The sequence below is a fragment of the Pleuronectes platessa genome, chromosome 10 (assembly GCF_947347685.1).
Source record: "Pleuronectes platessa chromosome 10, fPlePla1.1, whole genome shotgun sequence".
In the NCBI taxonomy this organism is placed as follows: Eukaryota; Metazoa; Chordata; class Actinopteri; order Pleuronectiformes; family Pleuronectidae; genus Pleuronectes; species Pleuronectes platessa.
In genome coordinates, this window is record NC_070635.1 from 22,711,679 (window position 1) to 22,731,324 (window position 19,646).

General features: G+C 43.8%; 2 protein-coding genes across 3 annotated transcripts in view; one reads left to right on the forward strand and one right to left on the reverse strand.

Moving 5' to 3' along the window:
* Positions 1–7,326: 7,326 nt before the first annotated feature.
* Positions 7,327–10,202, reverse strand: LOC128449360 (prostaglandin reductase-3). Its single transcript, XM_053432476.1, has one exon. It carries the CDS (start codon positions 8,522–8,524, stop codon positions 7,460–7,462), a length of 1,065 nt encoding a protein of 354 aa, XP_053288451.1. The 5' UTR covers positions 8,525–10,202; the 3' UTR covers positions 7,327–7,459.
* Positions 10,203–10,538: 336 nt separating this feature from the next.
* Positions 10,539–19,646, forward strand: part of LOC128449359 (teashirt homolog 1) — a 38,138-nt gene continuing 29,030 nt past the window's right edge. The window contains exons 1-2 of one of the 2 annotated variants that reach the window (XM_053432474.1): positions 10,539–10,700; positions 12,837–13,409. In XM_053432474.1, coding sequence (XP_053288449.1) covers positions 13,370–13,409 — 40 coding nt within the window. In that variant the 5' untranslated portion in view covers positions 10,539–10,700; positions 12,837–13,369. Of the gene's footprint in view, positions 10,701–11,531; positions 12,623–12,836; positions 13,410–19,646 lie in introns of those variants that run through there. The other variant, XM_053432473.1, reaches the window with a different exon arrangement.

A 19,646-nucleotide genomic window follows, 5' to 3' on the forward strand; every position in this document is an offset into this window, starting at 1 on the left:
AAGTATACAAATGAGACAAGTGTGAGTTCTTAAACTGTTTAAAAATATATAGTTTTCAACAGCAAATACTGTAGAAAGTTATTTTCCTCTGAACAGAGAGGCCCAAGCCACTGTGTTGTTGATGCATTTATTTCTGAACATGCACTGATTTACTGTGGCTACTTTGCCAACTATTTACCCAGTGATTTCCAGGCTTTCGCTTCACAGCTGACATTGAACATGGGCGCCGATAAACCATCCAGCGCTCCAGACTTTTCCTCGGACTTAACAATCCCGCCTGAGATCTCTGTTCCACCTCCGTCCTTCTGCCTCTCTCTCTATCTCACTTTATCTCTCACTCTCCATCCCTCCCTCCCTGTCCGAAGCTGTCCTCCCAGCCATCTGTCATGTGATGTTTATGGGCCCTTTTGCTTTTGTGTCCTGATGACCACTGTCACAGAGAGCTACCCATTACCGATGCGGCCTGATGAACGATGTTACCCAGACGCATCGCTGACACCCCGGTGTCCTTGGCCGCAGAGACGCTGCCTCGCCAGCCAGCTCAGGCCAGTAAAGAATGAGGACAGGGGGGGACCTGGGGGAGCTGGACTGAGGACCTGTCCGTCATCCCTCCGACAGGAAGCTCATATTCCCCCCCCTCCCTCCCGCCGCCGTCTTCCCTCTCCTTTTCTTATCCAGCCAATGGAAACATGGGGCCGGTAAGCATGGCAATGATGTTGTCATTAATCCTGGGGTAGAGAATAGTGCCCTTGCCTTTCACCTGAATATATATCTACATCTGAACAGACACAGCGAGGGACCCTTGCTCCCTTCCAGAGGCCACGGAAGGTGCCCTAAAGGGTTAATGTAGGTAGAAAGAGATGATGAATGCGGCCGAGTGTGATTTTATCAGTCAAATAGAAACGTTAGTGCTTGTTTTCATCTTTAATTCAACACGTTTGCTGGTGGTACAGAAAACAAGAATACAATTTTATTAGACTGTATAGTTTGAGCCTAAAGTGGTAAATAAACGCTAATAATACGATCTTTTAATTTGTGGTGAAATTGAACTGGGCCCCCTGCAAATGATTTCCTGTTTAATATTGTTACTACAGTTTGATGTAACTGCCTGAATGCTTCCTGCCAGTTAATCATTTGTTGATTTACATATTTAAAGATGTCCAGATGTCTGGTTTAAAATAAGGCTGAATTTGAAGGTTTCATGCAGTATGACTATATTTAACATGAAGAGCTTCGAATAGAAAAATACAAATTCTGTTGAAACACCTTTCTTACACTTTTCAGCAGATGCTTCTATTTTCACTTTCAAATTATAAATCTTTGTTTTTACTTAATTTCCTTAGTTATGTTTTCATCTGTGTTTATATGGTTGACTGTGATTTAACGGGATTAAACAAAAGCTCCTGGACAGTTCACCAGGGAAGTGAAACGATTCATGTTGTGAAAGGATGTGTTATTGATCAAGAGAGAACACATTCAATTTTTGTGCAGATCCAGATCAACGGCCAGAAACAGTTTTTTCTTTTTTTTCTTTCTATAACATTGCATTTTTTACATTTCCGTTGATTTCTTTGTGTTCATGGATCTTGATGGAAAAAAACAGGCATCTTTAGGGGAGTGATTGATTCTACTTTGAAAATAAGTATTTGTTCAGAAAAATAACCAAACCTTGGGAGCTGCTGATCAAAGCATTGACAAACCTTTCAGTTTTTAACTGAATTTAGCCCCATTTTAATAAAAACCTGCAGATTTTGACCCTTTGTGGATATTTTCTGAACAGATATTTTCGCCTTTGTAAAACATATCTGTCAACACAGCCTTTTAAGGAATATATCCGTCCAGGCGAGAACATACATTTAAACGTTCTAACAAGCATGCTCGATCTATATAGCTGCCTGTTGTTGTGGTTTCTGGTGCATGCTCATTACCCAAAGCAACATGCATAACTGTGATGTGATTGTTTTCCAAGCACTCTTTTTTACATGTACACATGGAGTATTTAAAAATTTACACTTAGGAAGACGTTTGTAAAAAAATCTCTGTTTTGGTGACTTAAAAGACCGTTCATGTGTGGGAGGCCCCAACACTGAGGAAAAAGTTTGTTTGGCAAAATATCTGCATCAGCATGGACAGGGTGTTTGTTTAACATGCAAATAAGCAGCTCTATAATAGAGTTACTACATTATAATTGCCAACATTCTTGTGTCATACATGAAATCCAATGAAAACAAATGATCTGTCAAAGTCACCTGATATTAAAGGTGTATTTATTGATTCACTACGCCAACCAATGCCTAGAGTAACAAACAAGAGCACATTCCACTTACAAACTGGCGGTGGCTGTTGGCAGCAGCACAGTGAATCAAATCCTTGTGTCTACAAAGCTAACGATAACTATTAAAGTCAAAAAGGTATTAATACATCCTTTCATCCACCATTCACTCTTCTGAGGATTAGTTTTGTGCCGATTGGAGCCGAATAAAACCTGGCAATGAATACCGCTTGTATTTTTTCCCATTGCAAAGAAAAGCTTGATGTTTGTTTTTGACCAGTGGGACAAACACTTTCATAGCTTAACCTGGAGCATTTCCTCAGAATGGATGTTTTCAATGTGGCTTCATTTGCTTGACACAAGTAATTTAAATCGTTCAAAACACAAAACACTTATGTGCATTCACCTTTACTGGTTGACGTCCAGCTCAAATACCAGATGTTTGGTGGACTGCCGCACGATATACTCAGCCTGATGAAACTACTGAGGTGAGTCTCACATTTGATCCAGTTATAGTTGAGTAATATGAACTTGTCACCGTAGGAACAGGGGCTACATGACCTTTGCAACGCTCCGGTGCTTAAAACAAATAGCTCTGCACCTCTGGAGGTTAGACGGATAATATGAAACCAAACAGATGTGGCTTACAAAAGAAAACAACAGGAAAGATAATCCTCTCACAATAGTGTTAACATAATGTGAACAATCTGTTGGACCAAATAAAAATCTCATTTATTCGACGAGGCCCTCTCTGCTTTTGTGTCCTCCTCCCTCCCTCCCTCCCTCCTCTGTCTCCCTGTGAACATCTTTACTGGCCACTGAAGCCGCTGATGAATTCTTAAGCAGATCAACTGATAATTGTATTTCATAACTGTCAGTTGTGCGAAGGCTGCCAGTGTGCCCAGGAGCTATTTGTGTCTCAGTGTGTCCTCCACACACCTTCCTTCCCTCCCCCCACTCTGTCCAACGCTCCCCAATCACCAGGGATGTGCTTACTGTCTCCAGCCCCCCGAATTACTCAATCAGGAGGACACGTTTACAGATGACACCTTTATTACAATTAATCAGGGGAACTTGATTAAGAAAGTTATTCCACCCCTTCATTGAGACTTATAGAAGTGGTGCTGCTGCATATTGTAATTTATGTCCCACTGAGCTCTTGTGCTGCTGATAGACAGAAAAACCGACAGATTGCCAGCCATACTGAGACACATGTCGATGCTTCTGCCTGTGTGTGTGTGTGTGCGTGTGTGTGTTTGTGAGGGTGGACGTGCGCGTGCTTGCATTCCCCTAAGCACGTCTACGAATCGGGAAGCACGTGCAAGGCCGCAAACAAACACATTCCCCCATCATTCTGTCATGCACAACTCAGGTTTCGTAAAGAGTTTAATAAATGACTTTAATTGGCTGTAGAGATGTGTCCGCTAAAGGAGGCTTGAATATTCCATTTCCCTTTCTTCTTGTCTCTTTCTTTCACTCTCACCCTCTTTAACACACACACACACACACGCACACACACACACACACACACACACACACACACACACACACACACACACACACACACACACACACACACACACACACACACACACACACACACACACACACACACACACACACACACACACTCCTGAATGAAGCCATCTCTTTACCTTTACTCACAGTTCCTGGGTCTGCTGTGGCTAATTAGTTGAGTGGGGTTTTAGGTTTGGTAATTAGGCGGAGGTAGGAGTGACGGGGGCTCGGGGAGTCTGGGAGTTGAGGGGGTCTGACTGACTTGCAGAGAGAGGAACTGGACTGTCTGGATCCTGGCAGCACCAAGCAGCCAGCCAGTGTCCCTTAGGCGCCTGGAGGTAGACTACCAGCCCACACTATGAGGATGATGTCTTTGTTATGTGCCACATGTTCCAGCATGGGGGAAACTGTAGGGGAAAAAGGCGGTTTAGTGAAGAAGAAAAAAAGGAGACACCTTTGAGAATTTCTCTGCAATGACTGTCAACATGCAACAATGAAGACCAGCGCTAAGCGGCTGTCTTGGATTCAAAGTTTGAAATGGATTGGAGGACTTAAAAAAATTGTAATGTCCTAAACCAGTAAGGTAGAGCTGAAGAAAGAATAATAAATTGAGAGTAACTTGTACAGCAGCATCACTGGGGCCATAAAAAGAGACATACATCACTTTAGAAAATTACAATTAATATTAGTAGTAGGATCAGTGATTCTAAAGTTGTATTATTACGAGAATAAAGTTGGAATTATCTGATATTAATTTTTTTTTTTTAGGAAATAAGGAGCAAAGCTCATCAGAGTTTCACTCCTTCTGGAAACTAGCTCTTTGTTTCTTGTGGAAAAAAAACCTTGAACATCACACAGATGTAACCAATAATAAGCTCACAGTCGCCTACTCCAACATTTCCTCCTCCAAATGAAAGGCAGTTTCCCTCAAGTCTTTGTGGTTCTTTCTTCCGAGTTGACAGTTTCTTACACAATCTGTTCAAAGTCCTGATACTTTATTAATGTCGAGCTGATGTGCCGAAATATAATTTTTTACGTTATTTGTGAAACTTGTACTAAAATGTAATCTAACAAGATGCTCCACGTTCTCTATAGTAATGAAGGCGACTGGCAGATCTACTTGATAAGTAGCTTAAATTACAACTTTATTCTCCAAAACTCCAATCTTTTGTTCCCTATATTTCATTCCCTTTTCTATTTTCAGTTTGCTAACATTTGTGGCATTAGCCACCACAAGCTGGTGGTTGTAAAAGACCAATGCTGTAGCGGCAGAGCCCACGAATGTGTTGAATTGACAGTTAGTATTATTATTAAGCTTTTCATTGAAAGATCTTCTGTCAAAGGTAAATCTCACTTTGAGTTGCACTGCTGACAAAACTGTTTTGAACCATATTTTGAAGCCGGTTTATAGGAGTTGTTATAATCTAAGCCCGGTATTTATTTCATTAACTCAAATCAGTTCAATAGGGTCAATTCAGTTTACCTAACATTACTTGCATGGGAGCAGTAAAATACGAGTGACACTTTACCTAATTACGCCCATGAACAATTATTACTGCAGGTTCACCCTCACAAAGTCTGCAAATGTGTCTCTGGAAGACCTTGTCTATCTTTAATGTCTTGTTTACGCTGCACAGATACAGGTCGCTCTCAATACGTTGCCAGTTAGCAGCCTCCGACTGCTACACAATCCAATTAAATAAAGAGTGTTGTCTCTCCAGGTTGCTGTGTTCTTTTAATTGGGGCTGTGACTGCTCAATAATCAGCGGAGGAACAGGTAGGCCCTGGAGGACACCCAGACGAGGCCTCTCCTGTTAATTGAAGGGATGCTGAAGCTGGTCTCTTCCTCCTCCTCCTCCTCCTCCTCCTCGCCACGCAACATGGATGCACACGGCACTCAAGCATTCTAAATTCATCTAAACATTCACCTCTCGCACCTCTTGTGCACCTGGCATGTAAGAACTTGCCTTTGCATCTTGACCCATGTTGAGCAAACAGAGGTGTTACAGTTTGATGCCACGATTTAAAGATCTCCTTCGTCCATCCTGTGATATAGACTCGATATTTTTTCTCATTGGTCAGGTCTCAGTTTTAATTATAGATTTAAAACAGCGTGGTTTCAATACAGATATTATAATAGTAAATTACAGACATTAACTTTTAATTGCATAGATTGAAATATTTTATTAAAATTGGCCATTTTAGTTAACATAAGAATGTTTGAAGTACTTAGTAAATTACAGTAATTAAAATACATGGAGAGCTGGGAACAAACTGGGCAGCCAGAGTTCTTTTTCAGTATTAACCAATAATTAATAGCTAATGATCACAATGATTAAATGCAGGACTACATATTTTTTTTAAAGGGCCAGTGTCTATGTTGAAGACTTCTGTTCTGACTTCTCCACTACAGACTCAGAACTGGCCCGGTGTGTTTCTGATTTCCTGCACCGTCTGGTGAAGGTAGCAGCTTTGCATGCTGGGTTCACACCTGTAATGTATTTCACACTGGGTTATATTTCGAGTGACCACCTGGATGAGGAAATAACATGTTCACAGTGCATGAGGACATACACCCCTTCCTGCCAGGTAGGAACAGGTGTTTGTTTTAGACAACACACACGACAGTCACACAACATGGACTGCATCAATACACCTCAGGTTTATTTCTTATTGTTTTTAGGAGAACATGGTTGCTTTATGTCATTCAGGTTTGAAAAACTCAATCCTGTGAGATCTGGGTAACTTTTCACAGATGAAAACTTTGAAAGTAGCTAAAACCACTTCTCGACTGAGTCATCTATTTTTTCTGACAATGATAATCTTCAGGTTATGCATTATCTAAACTTCCTGAGGTGCGTTGCACTGTTTTGTTTCTCGTTTCCGAAACTAAATCAAAGACAAAAAACGGAAATGACAAAATAATATGTCAAAGAGCATTCCACAACGCATTCACTACAGGGGATTTCTTTTTCTCACGCTGAGGAAAAGTAATGGCATTTTTCTCGTCCAGCTCCTGGTTAGCTGGACTAATTTTTTTTTCTTATATATTATGTGCAGCTCTGGGGCATGTGAATGAAAAGATTGATTGTGTGAATGCCGATTCTGTCAGCCACAAACAGGCAATGAAATACCAAGCACACCTGGAGCAGCATTTACTTTTGACAGCCACATACCAATGTGAGCCCCTCCCATTAGAAAAACAATGAAGTCCATCATAAAACATTTATAGGAGATAAAGTGCCGACAGTGCTAAAAGCGAGAACATTGCGGCAGCAGGTCTAAAATTATTTCAGGGGTGGACTTCTTCAAGAGTGCGAGGGCACAGGATTAGGAAACCCGATAAATATGAAGTTCTTGATCAAATTACAGATGTTTGTTTCTGAGATTATATCTAAATGTTTGTGTTATATTATCATCAATACTGAGCTATTAGTTAATCTTTTTTAATACCAAATCCATGAAAATTCTAAATTAGGGATGACTTTCTTTGGACACTTTACAACATGAGATATACACGATAAAAATAGACCATAAATTGTATATAGCTTTATTTTAAATGGCATTTCAATCATCTTAGAAAAATAACTAACCTGTGTTAAAAATAATTAAAGTCCTAAATCACAGTAATCAAGTATGGTTTCATTGGGGCACTAACAATCTGTGAAATCACAGCTTGCTATTACTAACAGCAGGCGGTGCCACTTCCACCACGACTTTGCCCAGGTTTTTCCCAGAATACATGTAGTCCATGGCCCGGAAGACTGACTCTAATCCTACAAACCTCCCTCCCTCTGCCTGATCCCCATAATCTACTTCACACACTAACTTCCCAGTGGCAAACATCTGCATCATGCTACTCAGAGCCTCCCTGTAGTCGCTGTAGAAGTGGGGCAGGAAGAAACCCCGCATGCTGGCCGACTTCTGCAGCAACTTGACCGGCAGTGTTCCTCCTCTGAACTGTGGGATACCCGATGGCGTCTGGTACCCAGAGATGAAGCCGATCACTATGAGCCGACCCTTGTTGGCCAAAGTGTTCACGGCGACTTCCAAAACACTTCCTCCCACTGACTCATACACCACGTTTACACCTTTCGGGTACTCTTTCCGAAGAGTCTTGGCGAGGTCTTCTGTGGTGTAGTTGATTGGCCTGTTACAGCCGAGGGACTTCAGAAAGCCGGCCTTCTCATTGGACGAACAGGTCCCAATCACGTGGCAGCCGGCCTGTTTAGCAAACTGCACAGCAAACTGCCCGGTGCCTCCTGCAGCCGCGGTGACCAGGACCGTCTCACCTTCGGCCAGGTCGCCCAGACGTTTCATGGCGATGTAGGCTGTGGCACCGCTGACCAGCAGGGTGAGGAACTCTGGCTTCACCGCAGGGACGGGCACGCACTCCTTGGCAGGGACCACCGTGTACTCAGCGAAGGCACCACTGCGGAAATAGGCCACGTTGTCTCCAACGGTGTAACGGGAGCTGGCGCTAAGGCCGAGGCCGACAACCTCACCGATACCCTCGAAACCGGCATCGAAAGGCGGCTTCAGCGAGGGGTCGTACCGGCCCGCCGAGTAATTAATATCACTGGCATTGATTCCCACAAAACTAAAGACAAACAGAGAAAAAGAACAACAGTCGTGGATTAAAAGGTGAGAAGATAAAACAGTTTCATGAGGAAGTTGTGAATAAAATGTATACAATACATTCATGATGGCGTACAAAAGCATTTGTGTGGTCATTAGCGTTTCCTGAATTCCAGACTGAAGGTCAAGACTTCAGCTTCCTTCTCTAGACACGTCTGCACGGGGCATAAACACTCTGGTTTGTTTTGGCAATGATTCCCTTTTCTCTTGAAGAGAACAGTCCTGCTCTGACAGGGGAAGGCTTGTATCACAAAACACATTGCATGATGTCATGATTCATTGTCTTCAGAGACACCCACAACAAACTGCACTTTAAAAAAAATCTTAGATAGTCGCTTCTTGCCTCGGCACGACGACGGCTGTTTTCATCTTACTTCAGTAGCATGCAGGAAACAAATATGTGGGAAAGGAATGTATAAATAAATCATTTACCGCCGTTTAGAGCAGTGCACATGCTGCGCCTCATTACTGTGCGTGTCACACGTGTACTTTGAGCTTGTAGATAATGCTTCTGTGGTTTTTAGATGGGCCCCGATGATATAACAAATTACCTTGATTTCTCTATTTTCCATAGATGGAATCAGTCTCCCCACAAAAAACGTGTTATCATCAAAAGGCACAAATACTTCAATGTGCTTCAATGAAAATACTGAACTTTTTCAGTTTAAACAAATTAAATAAGATTATATTTGCGACAATAAAGTCACAACTAGTCAAAAAAAAAAATTTGAAAAACCTGAAACTGATAACAATTGCCAAAATGAAGATCTATATCTAGAACAGAAACCTCAAAACCCCACCACTTGTTACACCAACATTATAATACAAAAACACATGTGATGAGAAATGCTCCAATTTAGAAAATATACTAAATAAATAAAGAGTTTTATTTTTTATTTATAGCAGAAGTGAAATTTGAATCTATAAAAACTGTTCTCCAGAACAAATATTAATCTTCTCTATAAACATATACAAATGTGACTCCACCTTTGTGCAGAGTATCGTATTGGCTGCAGCAAAGTGACTCAAAGTGAAATGAGTACACAGAGTGTACTCGAATGTCAGGCTGAGGAGCACTTAGGAATCTTGGCATTTACAGATTTACATTTATGTTAAAAACATCTGCTTCCTTTCACTCAATGAAAACTATAATATATGGTGATGATCCAAAAAAGTTTTATTTCCTTCTTGTGAATTAATCTGCTTCTATCACCGCAGCCGTGCTCTTTTCTATCATCAATTTCTCTCTCTAGGTTTGTCATTAAACACATTTCATATGTAGATGTGTTTAAGGTTACGCCAGTGCCGTGCCAAACGGAATAGGTGGCTCTCAGATGGCACAAACAGAAACAGAAATATTAATTTTCCCTGTTGGTTAAAGCATCTTCTCTGATCTTGTGATGCCTCAGTAATGCACACACAAACGGCCAAAGGTCTTAGTTCACAAATGATCACTGTCTTACTGGGCAATAAGTCACTAACGTGGCCTGATACGTTTTAAACTTGGTCTCACAGCAAATAAGTTAATTGGTGATAAATAAGACAATAGAGCCTGGAGTGGACTTGTGTTTGGCTAATTTAACTTTGAAAATGATGTCAGACATGGATTCATACGGTCTGTGATGTAGAAATGAAAATGAGGAGCGGACACTACCTCTGGGGGAAATCTCACATTGAACGAGAATGTTACAAACGCATTTACGCCTTATCCACTTTAAATTACTAAATGCTGAATTGAATGGCATTAATCCATTTCTATCTAAATGTCGAGATAATGTCAGGCTACATCTGATTTGTGTGACACACAGTATGTGGTGTGTGTGTGTGTGTATAAGGACTTCAGGTGGTTTACTCTGCTTTATAACCGTGAACACGCCGCTGGTTCCTGCTGCTGTGAATGATTGAAATGATGCTGCAATTCCCCGCGCCATGTAACAGCATCTCCCTCTCCATCTCCTGCGTGGTGCCAGTCTGAGCCCCCCATGACTTTCTGTTTGCAGGTTGGTGACGTAGCGAGAGAGAGAGAGCGAGAGAGAGAGACAGGAGGGCAGAGGGGGAGAGAGACAGTGTGTGTGTATGTGTGTGTGAGAAAGAGAGAGAGAGAGAGAGAGAGAGAGAGAGAGAGAGAGAGAGAGAGAGATCCCGAGATGGATTGATAGACAAATGCAGAAGAGGGCGGAACTTGGAATTACAGTAGAGCGCTTTATTCCTCACGTATTTTTGCCATCTTGTGATGATGATGATCGCAGGTGCTGGACAAGGGTAAACTGAGGTAAGCGCGGACCTTTCTTTTGTATTTTCTTATTTTGTACAACTTCTCCACACTATAGTGACACATACACATGAGATAATCACCCACAGATAGACTCATGACACGCTTTGGCCCCATGCGTTAGCTTATTCCGCGCGATGCACAGCAGGAAACGGGGGTCTATGTGTGCACGTCTCTCTCCAAAAACAACTACTTACCGATTCCTGACGAGCAGCTCCGCGTCTCCCGGGGTCGGCACCGCGACGCTTTGCACACACACGGCCTCTCGGAAATCGGGACTGAGCTTGGTGACGACCAGCTTGCTCATGCTGCTGGGTATGGAGGACCCCGCGAAATCCATGAAGTGCGCGGAGTAGGACAGGTCTATGATGGAGCGCCGCGCCACCGGGTGAACTCCTGAAAGTGAGTCGCTGGCTCCGCGCCCCCCGCCGAGCAGCGACAGCGACCTCCCGCCGCGTGTCAGCAGCCGCGGCCGCAGGAGGAGGCTGGACATGGCGCCGATGTGTGACAAAGTTCACGGACAACTTGACGGGCGTCGGAGGAGGCAGCAGTGAGCCCGGCTGCCATTAGCCTGCGCTACAGGCTCTCCCTGTGCACATGCAGGCCGGGCCGGGTCGAGCCGGGCTTCCCGACGCGCTGTAGTAAACACGAGAATAAAACCTTAAACGCCGCGGCTCTATAATTGCGTGAGCCTCGCTCTACTTAACGCAACGCGCACGGAATCGAGTGTTTGGGATTAAAACGGCGCACTGGTGCAGCCTGGAAAGCAGCACAGCAGCGCCCCGGACTTGTCGTCGGAGTCCCTCCCCTTCCCGGACACAGCGCTCACTTCCTAGTAAGGTGAAACAAATCAATCCTCATCTCCTGCCGTACCCTCAGCCCCGGCTCGTCTTCCTCCCACGGAAACACACACACACCGAACCCGCCGGATCTTTGCGACACATCTAGAAACACTTAACACAGCGTGGTGCGTGAATGCGTAATTGCGCATCCGTTAAATTCGCATGTTTTCTTCCCAATCTGGGGAGCTGTTGCTGAACGATCGCGTGTACACCTGTAACCAAAGCGTTTGCTAGTGATCCGCGGAAGTGGTGTTCGCGTTTCGCCGTGCACGTTTCATTTAGCCACGCTTATAGCAGCCTCATTATCACTGTGTTGTCACCTGACTGTCTCCTCTGGAAGCAGAAATGTTGCACTGTTCCTACAACATGTTGGACCAGTGAACACGCGTCCCTCCCCCAGTGGGAGTCAAACCCCCCGTGACAGTGGCACGCTTTAACACGCAGATAAAGACCGCATGCAAGTTGTTCCAAAAACCACAATGGTCAATACTTGTTGTGGTTTGCAGAAGGTCTACATGTTGATATAAGTTTAGTTCTAGTTCCAAAATAACCCTTTCCTTTGTCGGGGGTTTGGGTTTTTAAAAAGCAAAGGCGAGAGAGAGGGAAGAGGGAGAGAGAGAGAGGGAGAGAGAGAGGGGGGAAAAACAAGACAATTAAAAAGATTGACAGGTAGGCTCCTCTGTCAGGGGTGACGCTTGTGGAGAGGGGAGGAGTAAAAATGTAGCAGGAAAAGCCACTCGATGCGTCTGTCTATCAGTTGAGACTGTCTGAAACAGCTCCTGGATCCACCGCGTTTCCATTTTTTCTCCTTTCCTGTCGGGGAGACCTCGGATCAGTCCTAGGAGTTTGGCCCCCTCTTTGCTTTTCCCTAAAAGCGACAAATATCTGAGTCCATGTCGAGCTGATGTGTTGTTGGCGAAGCTTGGATGCGCCTGCGTCTTGTTTGTTTCCCCCCCTCTCTCTCAAGTGATATCCTCTCCACCGCATCAGCCACCCCTCCACAAAAAAAAAAAATACCCGACTCTTGTCCAAAGATGCGATGAGATGAGCGGCGGAAATCGCTTCCACGAGCCCTAAAACGTAAGTAGGAGAGAAGCCCCGCTCGCTCCCGCTTATTCATCCATCTGTTTTCAGTGGGAGAGAGGGACGGGAAGGAGGGGAGGGAGGAAAAAGTCTCCGCCGGACTGGTGAGGCTGGATCCGGGCTGAGGTGGCGTGGTGGTGACGGGACTGACATTAACCCATCTAATGCCTGTCTATCTGTTTCTCCCCTCTCCTTCTTTTCTCTCTCCCAGGTCTCCGCTAACAGAAAGGGAAACAGACGGATACTTCCCAGAGCTGTGCGCTGCGATCACGCGGGACTTATTTGTTTGGTCGCTGCCAGAGTTTATTTATTTTTTAGTTTTGGCGTGTGCGTAAAAGACGCAGCGAACTATCGTCCCCCCTCCAAACAGCGCTGGAGATTACATGGGGGATTTTTCCTGCCGGGAGTGCAACTGAAAACTTCAAGGTGCTCGCTTGCTGCCTCTGATTATTTATTTTTTTAAGTTTGATTTTTTTTTTCACCACGAGAGAGATGAAGGAAGATGATCTTTGATGGACGTGAAGTTGTCAGGAGCTGGCCGAACGCCGTCGTAGTTTTTGAGCTGATCCTCGCTGAAACCGACCCGGCTACTGAGCCCCCCAAAGAGCTGGCACTTTGAAAAAAAAGAAGACTTGACATTTTCTGCCCCGGCCCCCGAGAACCGGGATGATTTTCCACAACTGATAAGACTCGTAGTTGTGTGTAATTCCTGCATGAGAAGCACCGTGGAACGTGACGGTCACTATGCCGAGGAGAAAGCAGCAAGATCCGCGGCGATCAGCAGGTATTTCCCGTCCCTCCATTCCACATCCCAGTAGCCAAACTATACTTTTTATTCACATGTGCCAAATACACACATCTCCTTCCACACCATCTTCTTTAACTGTGCTGCATGCTGGGAATTATTTTACTTGTTTGTTAAATTAAATTTTCTTGTGTTACTCGCTCGCCTCCTGAGCATCACTTTATATTTTAAAATTTGTCCAATTGCGCAAATGACGCACATATGTGTGCAATGCCGCTTTGAGTTCTTTCTTCTTTTTTTATGTTCCCTTTTTGCCAGGAAAGTTCTTTTAATACTGGTGAGATAAACTAAATGGCATGTTATGGGGATAAAGGGAGCTTTTGAGGTTCAAGAGTGAGTAATGATGAATAATTGACTGGGAAAGAAAGGAGTAGAAAACTGGTGAGAGCCGGTTTTTCCCTTCTTTCTATTTTATTAGAGGATTGCCATCCTTGATTTGATACGTGATTGATCGCCTGTCATGTGGCAGTCTTTGATCTATTCATCCCTGATAAACATCAATAAATCCTTCCATGAAGACAGCCATGTCTCTGGTCGGTTATACCACTCCAAACACACACACACACAACCCTCCTGTTGTCTCAACCAGGAGGTGGAAAAAGCCAAATAAAGTTGTGGAAAATCACCGAAAATTTGATTTTATGCGAACAAGCAAAGGCAAATGAAAGAACTGTGTGTGTGTGTGGAATAGATCAAAGGAAAAAAAAAGAAATCAAACCCAAAACACCCTTTTTTAATCAGGTGTTTGACTTCCCTCGTGTACCTTTTCCTTCCTAGAGATGAATGTTGAGGGTTATTTGCCGCGTTCCCATCCAAATTCACCCCACATTCCCAGTAAGAATCAGTCCAGTAACGAAATCAATATCCACTGCTGGAGGGGGAGTATAATATTTGCAATGTGACCAACTGATAAAACCAGGTGTTGGCAGAGGACCGACAAGGTTGACTTCAAGTGGTTTGGATTTGGACTCCCCCTTTTCTCCGCTCGTCTCCCTGCAGCCTTTAAACAAATGTAAATGAGTGACAGGGGTTTCTACCTCTGTGCTAATGAGGCCGAGCCTTTGAAGTTAGGCATTAACAACTGGAGTGAACAAAAGACAGTTACAGAATTTTAAAGAGATTTTGAAATATGAGGTGCAAAGCGGGTCGAACAGGAGGGCCAGCCGACGAAGACTTTGAACTCAGCGGGTTTTATCATTTTAAGCAGAGAGCTGGGGATGATAGCGGCGGTGGTGGTGATGAGGAGGATGAGGAGGAGGATGAGACGGAGTGTGGGATGCATGGGGGAACATTCAACCAGTGCTCGCTGCTGACTTCTTTCTTTCTCCCTTTGCCTTTCTAGCAAAGCAAGTTTTCATGGGATTTCTGGCCCACAGTGCGAGGCAAGGATTCAGATTTAGATATTGAGTCTCAGTGCACTTTTTGTGTGTTTATAGTGTGTGTGTGTCTGTCTGTGTTTGTGTGTGTGTGCGTGAGAGAGAGAGAGTAACGGATAGCGTTTGGGTGAAATGTCCTGCACACAGAGAGGTCAGCCACGGTCGGAGCAGATTGACTCCTGTTAGGTTTCTGCTCGTACGTAGATGGAGGCATGAAAACATGACATCACTTTGACCCTGTCTCCCCCCACCGCCACTACACACATGCACGCACACACACACACACACACACACACAGACCATTGATCCATAGCACTGTCCACTGCCATGCACATCATGGTTTGTAATGGTCAATCACAGCTTGGCAGACGGGATGTTTTCCATTCTTCCATGAACATGACGGTCAGTCAGAGATAACGCCCTCCACGCCACAGTCCCATTGGCAACGAAGAACTACACGCGCACACTCACACACACACACACACACACACACACACACACACTGGTAGCTGGTGTTGACCTGTGGCTTAGAGAGGATATTGCTCAAGGTGGGACTGAGAATGGAAATCAGAATTAAAACAATAGCAAACTTGTCGGGACAGCCGTCCTTTAATTTCTCCTCCTCTGCCTTCTTCAAGTGAATACTATATGTTATTCTAACTTTTATTTGAGTCCTACGAGATGACGCGTATAAATGTTCCAACCAACGGCAGAAATAGCGAAAGATGGAGGCCGATTTTACTTTCAATTCAGATGTTTTTGTTTATTTTTGTATAATATTTAGGAAAAAATTTAAGCAAACAGAATTTGGAGATATTTTTTCTTTAATTACTAGTTCGTTAAATAATTTTAAGTAAATATAATATTTGGACAGAAACTTGCGTTTTTAATACATTAGACTTTATTCACACAAATATTGCATGATTATCTTATTAGTATGTTGAAGATTGTGTGTGTGTGTTTGCGTTTTGTTAAGATTTTGTTTAAGACTTGATAACATTTTCTTCAGATGAAACAGCTGTGGCACTCATGCTACGCACAGAAGAAAAATGTACATTTAAGAATTTAAATAGGAAAGCCCCGATGGCGAGAAACATAAAAACTAAACTGCATTAGAAAGTGTGTGAGAGCACAATATGTATTTCTTTCTGCACAGTCGCATGCTCCTGTGTGTGTGTGTGTGATATTCCACTTGTGGCTTCACCTCCATCCTGAAATGACTCCATTCAAAGCTGATGAGGACAGGAACGGAGGTCGGGAGCAATTTATGGGCAGAACGGAGTGACGCCGTCTTTCATCCGAGGCCCGGCTTAGAAAGTCATACAGGGAGGAAGAGAGAAAGAAGACGGGCAGAGAAGATGCTCGCTCTTATATTTGTGGAGCACGATGGTTAATTATAAGAAAGAGTGTGTGTCCGTGTGTGTGTGCGTGTGGGTACAGAAAGGCGGGGGGAGTGGGTGGGCGGGTAAGGTTGCTTCCCGTTGGCTTCATTAGAGAGAGCCCTAATTATCTGTGCAGCTGATGGATTTGTGACAGGCCCTAACGATTAATGCTGACAAATTCAGTAAGGTGTCAAGTCCGCAGCTGCCTTGATGTAATCAAGTTGATATTATACAGTCCCCATAGCCCCTAGTGCAGCACCAACTCAATTTGCCTGTGCAGGTGACAAATGGACTTTGCTACCTGACTAATCACGTCAGGAGACAATGCCAGTTAATGACCTCGGCGAGCCCCCGCCACCCCCACCACTCTTATAACCTTGTAATAAGCGAGCCAGGCCGTCTACAGCACATCACAACCTTCTCATCTGTCCCTCTCCCCCTTTCTTAAAATTACTATCATCTAATTCCTTTGCTTTCATCTGAAGCCTTTCAACCTGAATTTCTGAGTCAAAGTGCATTGTCTCAAAGTTTCCTCTGGTTTTCAGCTGGAATGTGAGGCGGGGGAGGGTGAGATTATTTTTTTAACAGTTTCAAGAAGATTTATTTATTTTTTTATATTAGTGCCGCGGCTCAGGCCTGCTCTAACCACTTGATATATCGGCACTCCAGAGTAATCCCAGGAACCATTTTTAAAATCTCGACATTTGGTTGAAGTTTTTACACTTTTGCATGTGTTACGGCCCTGCCAGTAAATCACCAACATATCAAAACACGGGTCTCCACGCACTTTGGCTGAACATCCTCCCCAGCTCAGAGCTGTAGCCGCCTCGCTGAAGGCCTCCCCCTGTTTTATTCTGAGCTGGAGAATCACAGTACCCAGGGATTAATGATTTTGCATGCCCGGGGTAGCTAAGATTACACAGCGACCTTTGTGCTCTTATTTGATGATGCTGTTATGTGATATTCTCCCTTCGAAATAATCAGCATGCTGAGATTTATGTGCCCCCACCCCTCTGTCTACACCAGCGTCCTGAGGAGGACAGCAGTGTATAGCCTCTAGGTGTGTGTGTGTCTGTGTGTGTGTGTGTGTTTACCTTTTAAGGTTGCCAGAACACCTTCCCTCCTAACAATAAGATCAGTGTTGTTCTGATGAAAACTTAATTTTCAGGAAAGTGTCTCTGGACTAAATGTTGGGATGGCTCGTAACTCCCTGATGGCTTAAAGGCTCCACAGCTTCTGAGAACTGAGAAGTTTATGTTAGAATTTGATTAAAACACTTGCTGTGTGTGTGGGTGTGTGTGTGTGAGTGAGAGAGAGAGAGAGAGAGAGAGAGAGAGAGAGAGGGAGACAAAGGTGAAGTGTGTGTGTGCGTGTGTGTGTGTGTGGGTGGGTGCGCTGGTAGCATAGTGCTGACCGGTGTTAGTTTTCCTGGAATGAATAACTTGAACGAGTGTAACGGTAACCCCACCATGTTAGTCATCATCTTACGCAGGGCCTGCCTTCAGATCCCCTCTCCGTTTCCCCCACCAGAGCACGTAAAAACAAACTGGAACAGCAGCTCCGCACATTTCTCACTTCTGACTGTCATGTCTGTTCACGATTCACCATCAAACGGAGGAATATCAGACAGAGCAGGAACACATATTGATCCATTGCAGCCTGTTTTAGTTTACCCCGTTCAGTTGGGCTGTATTCTTCCTATAGGAGTTCCCTTTGGGGTGTGTGTGTGTGTGTGTGTGTGTGTGTGTGTTTTGACGCGGTTAGAGGTTGCGCTAATTGGAGTGGCAGTGTCGTTAGCAGGTGGCATCGATTGACCTCGTCGATGGCCACTTTTGCTCCTGCGCCACCCTCTGAAACTAATAGTTAAATTTACATCTGGGATTTGATCCAGTCAAAGGTCAGACATGCTCAGCTTGCTCCGCTAATGCTTCGAGTCACCACAAATGCTCCGTGTGTGTGTGTGTGTGTGTGTGTGTGTGTGTGTGTGTGTGTGTGTGTGTGTGTGTGTGTGTGTGTGTGTGTGTGTGTGTGTGTGTGTGTGTGTGTGTGTGTGTGTGTGTGTGTGTGTGTGTGTGTGTGTGTGTGTGTGTGTGTGTGTGTGCGTGTGTGGGGTATTAGTTTCAGGCACGGCACATGCATTAGTTACGTTTATTATCCTTGAAAAATGTAATTCTGTGATTCACAAGCATTTTGCACAAAACACATTACATTCTCATCACTCAAACAGATTCAAGATCAGCGTGAATGTTTTTTTTTACTCAGTATTGATCATCAGTAAATAACTAATATAATCAAATGGAAGGTATTAGGAAGGTTTAATCCGCACATGTAAAGCTTTTCCTGTTCCCATAAATACGGAGATATTTCACACCTTGGCTAATGCCCGTCCTTGTCTCTTTCTCTCTCTGATTCTTCCCGGGGCATCCTCAACTAAAGCTGAGGGCACGCTACACACACACATGCACACACACACATTGTCAACCATAAACATAGACAGTCAGCCTGACAGACAGACAGAGACACACACACACACACACCTACACCTAATGCTTAAGTGCAGCCAGCATGTCTCTGTGGGAGGTCATAATGGAGGTGGCTTAGTATGATGGGAAATCATATCATTAAAGCAGCCAGATGTGTTTGTTGCCTGCCTTGCAGCTCATAAAAACAGCAGCAAGTCATGGGATCCAAAAAAGAAAGAAAAAAAAAAATCCAAGTCTGAGAAAATCAAGTCTGAAACAGATAGAAAGCAGCCCTCTGGGACCGGGCTGACAAGCAGTCTTACTCCTGACTGCCATAGAAAAACAATTTCCCCCCAAATAAAGAATTTTTGTTCTCATTTTTCAATGTTGCAGCAGCATAACAAACTTGTTTTTTTTTTATCTTTCGTGAAATTCAGATTGGACTCAGAGCTTTGATAAACAGCGTGCTGTTGCTGTTATCAGCGTTGCGTTAAGTGTGCTTAATTACTATGTAATATTTGTGTTGTGCTGAGTAATTACATTTTGTTAAGGCTCCACAGTGGGGATGTAAGGCTAAGGAGAGCCTTAATGAAAATCTGTTGATATGTTGGGTTTTCTGAAATTTTTCTCCTTCTTCGGCACATAATTTGAGACGTGAGGAAGATAAGAGGGGAAGCGTTCAAGAGAAGTAGTCGAGCAACATTTAAGGCCAAAAATTGACATCTCAAATTTTCTTAAGTATTACATTTGCAGAGGGTGAATCTGCTCTCTTGATCAGAGCCATGCCTCCTCGAGAGGCTATGGGAAAGTCTGCTAGAGCCAAATTTAACATGTTACTTCTATCAATAAAAGATGAGCAATTACAGAATATTTTGTCTAATAAGTATTTGAATTCCTTGGCGCAGGAAAAAAAACATGTAGCTTACCCACTCATTACATCAGTTAGCAGGGGGAGTGAGAGGCAGCTCTTTGATGCCAACAAACAAACAAGACAAA

What these genes read in the sequence shown, in the direction of transcription:
- LOC128449360 (XM_053432476.1), bottom strand. Translation starts at nt 8,524, where the DNA reads ATGACCACACAAATGCTTTTGTACGCCATCATGAATGTATTGTATACA.